The 11,185-nt window shown below is 44.1% G+C and overlaps 1 protein-coding gene across 1 annotated transcript in view; it reads left to right on the top strand.

The window, feature by feature from the left end:
* The first annotated feature begins 317 nt into the window (after positions 1-317).
* LOC126546871 (cytochrome P450 4V2-like) overlaps positions 318-11,185 on the top strand; it is a 61,475-nt gene continuing 50,607 nt past the window's right edge. Inside the window, exon 1 of the mRNA XM_055062613.1 lies at positions 318-545. Within this exon, the coding sequence (XP_054918588.1) occupies positions 318-545 (228 nt within the window). The remainder of the gene's footprint in view (positions 546-11,185) is intronic.

Here is an 11,185-nt window from a genome sequence, read left to right as displayed (position 1 = left end):
AAGTGGCGGAATAGCGAATATCCGCATCGCCGCGCCTCCTGAGGCAGTTGGAGGCGGTCGCGTACCCATTCGTTCGCCGCAGGATCGCTACGCCGTGTCGGCATTCTGCAGCACGTCACAGTAAGCTCTCTCCACGAACCACAACTCCCTTGCCTTCGCCGGGGCTTGCTCACAATCACCGTACCCTCATACTCCACGGCACCCGTACAGTATCAGCTAATTGACATTCCATCCCGGCGCCGGTTTTGGGGCAAAGAGTACAAAAACGTCGGTACCCTACCACGCGCGCGTCAAACATGATTTCGGCACTGACAGCTATGGGGATGCTGGAGAAGGCGCCGAGTCTCTCCGTGTGGGCCCTAGGTACCATCGCCTGGGTGCTCGCCGCGGCGTTCCTCGTTCTCGTTGCGCGGGGCCTCGCCAATTGGCTGCGCTTGTGGTGGCGCCTGCGCGATGTGCCGAAGGCCAAGCCGCAGAAGTCGTCCCTGCTGCTTCTCGACTTCTACAAACAAATGTCGTCCATGGGACCTAACGTAGACGTGAAAGTCAGTGAGTACGCTTCTTCAATTCTCCCGGCCTGATCTGTGCGGTCACGAAACTATAGGTGTCTGTTGTCTGATAAAACTTGTCTGTTGTGTTGGCTGCCAACCAAATTCACTCTGCTGGCGAATGAATAAGAGGGATATCTCATTAAAACTGCAGTATCGCCCTTCCTAAGCTATGCCCATCATTAGATTCTCTAGTGGTCGTCATTGATTCTTTCTGTACCTGAATTACTGCTTCTGGTGAGTGGCAGGCTTTGCGAGTGCTTAAATTATTAGTATTTCGCTACTTATATCGGACTAATTTACTTTCCTGGGTATAACGGCATACTTTAAAACGCAACGGCAGGTGAATTAGCGCAGGCGTCCCCAGATAGCGCGGCTATCAAAATTCTCAATTCATCAGCTTTGATCATATTAAAGCGGCGGGAGCTTTGAGGTAAACGATGCTGCGAGAATTTTATATAGCAGCTACTACAAAGTACCCCTATTGTGCCCCCGGTAAACTAAACTTTGTGAAACAAGAAGGCTTTAAGTGGCTACCAGTAGGCTACGCTGTCGCATACCACATTAAAATCTTTATTTATATAGCGCAGGTCTGCACGTTCACCAGTTTGTTCTATTCGTAGGGAAAATGAGACTGTATATAGTGTTTCTTTCCATTTCTTCTAGACAATTCATCATCTTACGAAAAATAACATTACAAATACCGGTGCGTCTTCTAAGATTATATATAAGAGTTACTAATTTGCTGTCATTGGGTGCCTCGACTCTTGGGCACAGAGAGAGGAAGATTGGCCCGCTATTCTTGTAGGGTCAATGCAGTTTAAACTCTAAATCTTTATCTTACAGTTTTCTTTTATTTCTATCAAATCCAATGCAATTTGTTTCATCTTATTCCTCTTATTTTCATAAGTATTGATCTTCAATTTCTTTCTTTTTAATCTTACGTACATTTTCTCAATTTTCGTTTGACTTGCTTTCATTTCTTACGCATTCTTTATGGAACTACCTGGTTCAACTACCCGGTTCAGAGTGACGTCATAGCTTTTGGCAGCGTCTCCTCGGCTGTAATTAATTGTCCATGTATAAAAAAAAGACCACCACCATTATAAAAAAAGACCACCACCATTATCATTATTATCATCCTATTTTACTTTACCCCTGTCTTGCGCCAGCTGATTCCAACTTGCACCTGCAAATTTCCTAATTTCATCACCCCACCTAGTTTTCAGCCATCTTCGACTGGGCTTTCCTTCCCTTGGCATCCATTCTGTAACTCTAACGGTCCACTGGTTATCTACGCTACGCTTTAAATAGCCTGCCCAGTGCAATTTTTTCCCTTAATGTCAACTAGAATATCGGCTACCCCTGTTCGCTCTCTGATCCACGTTGCTCTCTTTCTGTCTCCTGACGTTATGCCAAACGTTTTTCCTTCCATTGCTGTTTGCGTGGTCCTCAGCTTCTTCACGAGCTTCTTTGTTAACCTGCGAGTTCCTGCCCCATATGCCCCCGGTAGAATGCAATGATTGTACACTTCTCTTTTAAACGACAGTGTTAATCCCCCAGTCACAATTTGATAATGCCTGCCATATGCACTCCAGCTCATTTTTATTCTTCTGTATATTTCATTATCATGATCAGGGTCCCCTGTGATTAATTGACCCAGGTAAACGTACTCCTTCACAGACTGTAGAGGCTGACTGGCGATCCTGAATACTGCTTCCCTTGCCAGGCTATTGGTCATTATCTTTGTTCACTGCATATTAATCTGGAACCCCACTTTTACACTCTCTCTCTTAAGGTCCTCAATCATTTGTTGTAATTCGTCCCCAGTCTTGCTGAATAGGACAATGTCATCTGCAAACCGAAGGTTGCCGAGATATTTACCGTTGATCCTCACTCCTAAGCCTTCCCAGTTTAATTGCTTGAATACTTCTTCCAAGCATGTAGCGAATAGCATTGGAGGGAGTGTCTCCTTGCCTGACCCCTTTTTGATAGGCAACTTTCTACTTTTCTTGTGGAGAACCAAGGTAGCTGTGGAATCTTGTTAGATATTTCCCAATATATTCACGTATGCCTTGATTACGTAATGCCTCTATGACCGCTGGTATCTCTGCTGAATAAAATGCCTTTTCCTAATCTATGAAAGCCATATAGAGGGCTTGATTGTACTCCACACATTTCTCGATTACCCGATTGAGGACATGGATGCGATCCATTGTAGAATATTTCTTATCCAGGCCAGTCTGTTCTCTTCTTTGATTGAAGCCAAGTGTTGCCCTGATTCTATTCAAATTATTTTGGTGAATATTTCATACAATACTGAAACCAACCTAATGGGCCTCTAATTATTCACTTTATTTAACGTCTTTCTTCTTAAGAATTAGTATAATGTTGGCTTTCTTCCAGCTCTCTGGTATACTTGAAATCGTGAGGTATTGCTTATAAAGGGCCGCAAGCTATTCAAGCATGATATCGCCTCCATCTTTGATTAAATCGACTGTTAGCATATCTTCTCCTGGCGCTGTTCCCTGGGTCATCTCTTGCAAGACCCCTCTAACTTCATCGCTAGTTATTGAAGGAACCTCGGTATCCTTTTGATCACTACGTCGTAGGGGTGTGCGAATATTCGAAACTTTCGAATAACGAATCGAATAGTCACTATTCGTAAATGCTAATATTTTTCGAATATGTCAAAACGTAAAGTACACCTAATTAAAGATAGAATTGAAGCAAAATTACGGTGAAATTTCACCCCTGGGGGCATAGTATAGACACAAAAAATGAGAACTTGCGTAGTGAAGCCGGCTACGCCGCTCAGGTAGCCATACTTTAAAGGCTTATACAGCGATCATCCGCAATCTCTGAAGTGTCCTGTGCATGTGAACTACTTGTTTGCTCCCAGTGCTTGATTTGAGCGTTTAAGAAACAACGCTTCTTAACCTACTATGTAATTACAAAAACTTCCCAACTTTAAGAATACTAGGATGTGAACATCGTTATATATTAATTGTGATAACGGCTGTTGGTTATTCGAAAGCTATTCGATATTTGATTCGATTCGATTCGCTTCCGGCACTATTCAATTCGCAATTGATTCAGTGTCAAAATCACTATTCTCACAGCCCTACTACGTGGAATGACGGTTCCGTGGCTGCTCAGGGTACTTAGTACCCTGAGCATAGGTAAGTATAGAAGCCTTAAGTTGCGTTTACTATATTGTTACGAAGAGGAAGCCCGATGCACAAATGTAGTTGCAACTATTTACATGGGGAAAAGGTAGTGGTAATGGCGCAGGCTGGTACAAAGGCGACAGCTCCAGGAGACAGTCTACCGCTGCTTCCTCTTCGTCTCCCTCTTGCAGGCACGGTCCTGTCCAAATGCACCATAATATAACCTCCGGGGGCTGGAGCGCCGGCCGTCCCGGCGTTTCTTAGAATGATAGCCAACTAGATGAACAATATGAAGCGGGACACGTGGACTACGTCAGTTCGTAGCTGGTATGACGATGGCGTGTCTTCAACAGGGGTGATTTCGTAGTTTATGTCACTTTATCTTCGCAATACCCGGTAGGACCCGGCATAGCGTGACAGTTCTTCGGACAGGCCGACATGGCGACTTGTAGTCCACAGCAGAACGAGATTTCCGGGAGAGAAGTGAAGGTTCCGGTGGCGACTGTCGTAGCGAGTCTTTTGTGACGCCTCAGCCGCTGTAAGTCGATCGCAGGCAATCGGCGAGCCATACGTGCCCGACCAACGGCGTCTGAGTGTATTACGTGGTTTGTCGCGACACCGAAGGTAGCAGGGTGTCAAAAGGCAGAGTGACATGGCGACCAAACAAGGTGTAGAAAGGCGAGAAACCCATTGGTATCATGACTTGACAAATTGTACGCATGTGTCACGTACGGCAAAGTGCTGTCCCAATCGCGATGGTTCTTCTGAAACGTACATAAACAACATCTATGTACGGGCGCGATTCAGTCGTTCAGCCAGTCCGTTCGTTTGTGGGTCATATGCGGTTGCGAGCTTGTGTTCGGTGGCGCAGGAACGAAATATGTCTTCGACAACTTGGGACAGAAAGTAGCTGCCATGCACGATCTGTCAGCAGCTGCCTTGACGCGCCATGGTGGAGAATCACGTCCTGAAGTAAAAAGCCTGCTGCATCTGTAGCAAAGCTGGTGGGCGGGGCACGTGTAATGGCATAGCGCGCCGTATAGTCTGTGGCAACGACTATTCATTTGTTTCAGTTTATGGATGTGGGGAGGGTGCCAAGAAGGTCGATGCCGACACTGAAGAAAGGCTCTGTTGGAACATCGATTGGATGAGGTTGGCCAGCAGGTTGCGCACATGGCCTCTTTCGACGCTGGCGAGGGTCGCAAGCCGCAACGTAACGTCGCACAGAGTGGTAAAAGCCTGGCCAGAAGAAGTGACGTCGAATTCTGTCGTAAGTGCGGGAGGTGCCGAGGCGTCCGGCGGTGGGTGCTTCGGGGAGTTCAGCAAGAATAGTAAAAAGGAAGTTACGAGGTACAACTAGCACTAACTCTGCTGGTCCACCAGAGCTGATGTTGCGTGGATAAAGAATGTCGTCATGGAGCACGAACCTTCTGATTCGGCGATCTAATTGGTCATATGTCAAGCGCTCGATGATCGGCAGTACAGAGTCGTCTTTTCGCTACTCAGTAACGATGTCGCGAAAGTCAGAAATGGCCAAGAAGGGAAGTGCTGGCATCCTGTTAATCTTTGTCAGGAGGATCGACGAAATTGACGAGAGAAGCAGTCAGCGTCCAGATGTAAGCGGCCGGATTTGTACATCACAAAGAAAGCATACTCCTGGAGTCTGAGTGTCCAGCGACAAGGCGGCCATTCGGGTCTTTTAGTGACGATAGCCAACACAGGCCATGGTGGTCCGTGATCACAGAAAATGGGCGACCGAACAAGTAAGCACGAAATTTAACCACTGCCCACATCATAGCGAGGCACTCGCGCTCAGTGATAGAAAAATTGCGCTCTGAAGGGGACAAGAGGCGAATGACGTAGGAAATGACGCGCTCGACTCCATTTGCTGTTGGGCGAGGGCAGCACCCATGCCATGGCCACTCGCGTCTGTGCGAACTTGAGTTGGGGCAGATGGATCAAAGCGGCCTAATATTGGAGGCGTTGTTAACAAGCGGATGAGGGTGTCGAGGCATCGGCTTGTTCGCAGCCCCAAAAGAACGCCGTGCCCTTCTTGACAACGTCAGTCATTTGCCGGGCGATATCCGCAAAATGTTTGACCATGATTTCTCTTTTATTTGTCTTTCCGAAACGTGCCTTTCTAGCGATGATAGTAACATGTATGGGTTTCATTCTTACAGTCCTGAATACCGTCACCGTTTAAACAGTAGGCATGGTGGGGCTGCCATGTTTGTTTCTCCGCGCATCAGTTACACTCGCCGAAATGATTTAAACTTTCACGTCGATTGCTGCGAAACGGTATGGGTGGAAATTAACGAGCCCATCGAGGCATGTTTTAACGAGCCCATCGAGGCAAGGTTTGTTCTCGGTTGTGTTTATAGGTCACCAGGTTCTAACGTTTCGGATTTCATCCATGATCTTGATAACGTACTTAACAAACTGTTATCGGAAAATAAGAGTGTAATGATTGTCGGAGATGTAAACATCAACTTGCTGGATGTTAATTCTAGCTTGTATACAGCCTACACTGACTGCTTCAGTGGCTACGGCCTTGAATCGCTCATTATCTCGCAAACAAGATGCGTTGGTGAGGGTTCTCATTCACTAATTGATCATGTTTTAACAAACCTAGACGTACCCATTTTGGCGGGCGTTTTTAACACTGACCTCACTGATCACTTTCCGATTTTTGCAATCTTCGAAACACGTTTGGCCAACATTGTCACCTCTTACTTCACTACAGTACTGCACACAGATAAATTAATTTCTACCATTAGCTCCACTGACTGGTCAGATCTCAATTTTATTGAAGACCCTATAGAAGCTGTTAATTTCTTCTGCAATTTATTCACTAAAGCTGTCAATACTTGCTCTCGAACTGTGCGATGTAAAAATCGATTTAAACGCTCCAATAATCCTTGGAAGTCAGATGGTCTGCTGAAGAGTTTGCGAAAAAAAGATAATTTGTATAAGAAGACTAAAAGACAACCATTTAACTGTTCTCTGAGAAATCGGTACAAAACATACTGCAACGTTCTTAACAGGACTCTCAGGAAAGCCACAATGCTTTACTATGAAACAGCGTTCTTGCAGAATAAAAACAACCCTAAGAAGCAATGGCAGTTGCTGAATGACTTTTTCAACAATGAGCCGCCTAAGTTCATCTCTAAAATTGTACGCGACAATCTTACTTTTTGTCAGCCTGCTCAGATAGCAAATGCTTTTTCTTATCATTTCGCATTACCTGAGAGAAACAAACAACTTTTCTGCCTAAAATACAACGCCTGAGCCATTCATTTTTCCTTCATCCTGTCACACCGCATGAAGTGCTTTCTATGACGCGTAATCTTCGTAACACAAGTCCAGGGCTAGATGGTATTGCAGTGCGCCACCTAAAGCTAGTCGTTGATGCCATATGCGAACCCCTGAGCGTAGTAATTAACCTGGTCTTTGAATCTGGTGAATTTCCGCCATTGCTAAAGCGTGCAAAGGTTATTGCAGTTTTTTAAAAAAAGGTAATAAACAATTAATTTCAAATTACCGTCCAATTTCGATTCTTTCTTCCCTAAGTAAAATAACTGAAAAAATTTTTTGATCAGATTAAGCAAGTATTTGGAAAAATTTCATATAATTAAATCCTGCCAGTTCAGTTTTTGGTCTGGAAGCTCCACCAACTTAGCTCTACTTTGCTTAACTGATTTTATTAAGAATAGTCTTGACAATAATGAATTCGTTGCTTCAGTTTTCTTAGACCTTACTAAGGCATTTGATACTATTAATCATATGATTTCATTTCGCAAACTTGAAGCATATGGAATAACTGGCCCTGCCCTAGCCTTCTTAAAAAGCTATTTGTCTGATAGGGAATTGATTGTTTATGCGTGTGAAACGTTTTCCTGTTCTAAAAAACTTAACTAAGGGGTACCACAGGGCTCAATACTGGGACCTTTGCTTTTTTCTGTTTACATTAATAATATGCCAGATGTCACTGACTTAAGTCATTACGTTCTATATGGTGATGATACAACTATATCTATAGCTGATAAGTGTATCTCTTCTTTAGTAATCAAACTAAATAAGACTCTTGACCACCTAATGAATTGGTGCAATGACAACGATCTAGTCATGAATCCATCTAAAACGAAATTTTTAGTATTCCATTCGCACCAAAAGTCACTAAATATGCCTCCTTCATTAACCTTAGGCAATCATTATATTCCCATTAGTGACTTCGTTTCATTTCTAGAGGTTATCCTAGACAGCCATCTGAAGTTTCACCTGCACGTCAATCATGTCAAGCTGAAGTGCGCTTTTGGTATCCGTGCGCTTATCAAGGCATGACACTATTTTTCTCCTTCTGCTTTGCTTTCACTCTACTTTGTGTTCATTCATTCACACATTAACTACGGATTAATCGTCTGGGGTAATACGTATCTATGTTATTTGTCTTCAGTCCAGCATATACAAAATCGAGCAATCCGTATCATCACCCACAGTTCACCGCGCTCTAATGCTATCGGTCTGCTTGAGCAGTACAAAATTTTATGTATAAAAAGATTACTCAACTATAATTTAGCAATAATGTTTTATAAATTGCTTGATTCTCAGCTGACCTTTCAATATACTCAAAGCAGCTCCCTTAGAAATACAAACCCTACTAGGTTCGCTTCTAATTATAACTTTTTGTTACCATCAGTTCGCACTAACTATGGCAAAAAAACATCTACATTCGCTACCATTACACTTTGGAATCGTTTTTCTGCTTCGCTTAAAACACTACCTACATTTCAGCGTTTCTAAGCTTCGCTAAAAGATTTTCTGCTAACCTCTGATAATTTTTCCTAATAAATATTCGTATTTTCATAGTCACCTAACTAATTAGCATCACCCGTTCTTTTTTTTTTTTTTTTGCAGTGTTCACATTGCGCCACATTTTTTTTCTCTTTGTTCGTTCTTTTTTTTCCTCTTTGCCTTTAACAATTGTATAATTTTTGTCACTTCCGTTGTTATTTCTGTTACACTACGTCGATTAGAGCATAGTTTGTTGGGTTTTTCTTCTGTTTTCTTTCGTTATCACTTGCTTTACTAGCAACTAATATATTATTATGCTATCCACTATTATGCTGCCAACAATTTTACAATTCTGTTGTAGTTACTAACCGAGGGTCCCGTTTTCAGGATCATTACCTTGGGGCCCTCGTCTGTATATTACATTTATGTACCTATGTTTTGTATATGAATAAACTTCAACTTCATCTTCAACTTCAAACCGACGAAAATAAAACCATAAGCCCACGAAGCTGCGCACATTTTTTGCTGAGCGGGGTACAGGAAAGTTCTTGACTGCGTGAATCTTATCACGATCAGGATGTATACTGGCAGCACTGACAAGGTGGCCAAGAACTTCGCGCTCTTTTCACTTCTGTTTCCGTGGTATTGCGTGGCAAAAGACGCACTGGCTGTTTCATTTCCGAGCGTTTAGTACGCATGTTGTTACGGTTCACTATGTGCGGCTATGAATAGAACGGATGCCAAGCGCCTGAGACGACGTGCCTGATCATCACGCTCCTCAATATGAAAAGACTTGTCCGTTGGGGGTGTGCGACGGGATTATGCACCAGTGCAAATTACACTCTTTTTTGTCCTACGTTCTCGCCTTCTACGCCAGGGAGTGGCATCGCTTCGAATTCCTCTGTACGTGTTCGGTAGTTGGTTGACCAGTGTGGTGAGGCGACGTCACTTACGCTCCCCACCATTAAACCAGTGAGTGGTATTTCCCCATGTTCCTCTGTGTGGATCGCCAGCGAGTGGTTTTTCTCCATATTCCTCTGTGTTTTCCGTGTCTCTGTCATTTGTTTATTCCGTATTTTCTTTCCTATTTCTTCGCTTCTTATCTTCTTCTCCTCTTCTCTTTTCATTCCCTCCTCCCGAAAGAGTAGGCAGGCGTTGTGCCCCTCTCGGTCGCAGTGGTCAGCTTGCTCCCTCCCTGTATCTTTTGTGTGTTTGTATGTTCCCATACCTAATAATTCTAATATTAATAATGCACGGGCTGACCAGTGTGCTGTCAAGGTCCTCTCCCAGGGAGCAAGACAGAGTGAAGTTGCCGGGATGGGGTAATGTATAAGAAGGTAAGCGAGACGCTACGTACAGATACTCTCTGTCCATGCGTGCAGGAGCACGCACGCTGAACGTTCGCTCACCCGTAATGATGGATTAAACTTCCGATATTTGCTTTCACGTTGCTTTTACATCATATCGTCTTTCGGGCCGGACCCTCTCCGAAGCTCAATCTGGTTCGAACTCCAAGCAGACGCTGTTTAAGGTCGCCGAAACACTGTCTTCGTGACGTCTTTATGTCTGTGGTCCCGTGAGGGCACGTGATACTCTTTAACACCTGGTCTGACGTGCTCTTCGTGGGTATCATTGCAGAGCGCTTTGAAGCCAGTTCGTATAGTATCCATGTCCATCATCATCATCATCAGCCGGGCTACGTCCACTGCAGGGCAAAAGCCTCTACAATACTTCTCCAACTACCCCGATCATGTGCTAATTGTGGCCATTTTGTCCCTGCAAACTTCTCAATCTCATCCGCCCACCTAACTTTCTGCCACCCCCTGCCGCGCTTCCCTTCTCTTGGAATACAGTCCGTAACCCTTAATGACCATCGGCTATCTTCCCTCCTCATTACATGCCGTGCCCATGCCCATTTTTTTTTCTTGATTTCAACTAAGATGTCATTAACTCGCCTTTGTTCCCTCACCCAATCTGCTCTTTTCTTATCTCTTAACGTTAAATCCATCATTCTTCTTTCCATAGCTCGTTGTGTCGTCCTCAATTTAAGTAGAACCCTTTTCGTAAGCCTACAGGTTTCTGCCCCGTAGGTGAGTACTGGTAAGACGCAGGTGTTATACACTTTTTTCTTGAGGGATAATGGCAACCTGCTGTTCATGGTCTGAGAATACCTACCAAACGCACCCCAGCCCATTCTTATTCTTCTGATTGTTTCAGTCTCACGATCCGCAGTCACTATCTGCCCTAAGTAGATGTATTCCCTTACCACTTCCACTGCCTCGCTACCTATCGTAAACTGCTGTTCTCTTCTGAGACTGTTAAACATTACTTTAGTTTTCTGCAGATCAATTTTGAGACCCACCTTTCTGCTTTGCCTGTCCAGGTCAGTGAGCATGCATTGCAATTCGTCCCCTGAGTTACTAAGCAAGGCAATATCATCAGCGAATCGCAAGTTACTAAGGTATTCTCCATTAACTCTTATCGCCAATTCTTCCCAATACAGATATCTGAATACCTCATGCAAACAGGCTGTATATAGCATTGGAAAGATCGTATCTCTCTGCCTGACGCCCTTCTTTCCATCCATCTCCAAGGAGGTTAAAATAAATGAAAAATATGATTGGGAAGCACCCATGGGCACGCGAAAGTTATGTTCGGTCACGTGATACCCTTCGC

The sequence above is a fragment of the Dermacentor andersoni genome, chromosome 1 (genome assembly GCF_023375885.2).
Source record: "Dermacentor andersoni chromosome 1, qqDerAnde1_hic_scaffold, whole genome shotgun sequence".
NCBI lineage: Eukaryota > Metazoa > Arthropoda > Arachnida > Ixodida > Ixodidae > Dermacentor > Dermacentor andersoni.
The sequence above is the reverse complement of the archived record's forward strand: the minus strand, read 5'-3'. Positions and strand labels throughout refer to the sequence as shown.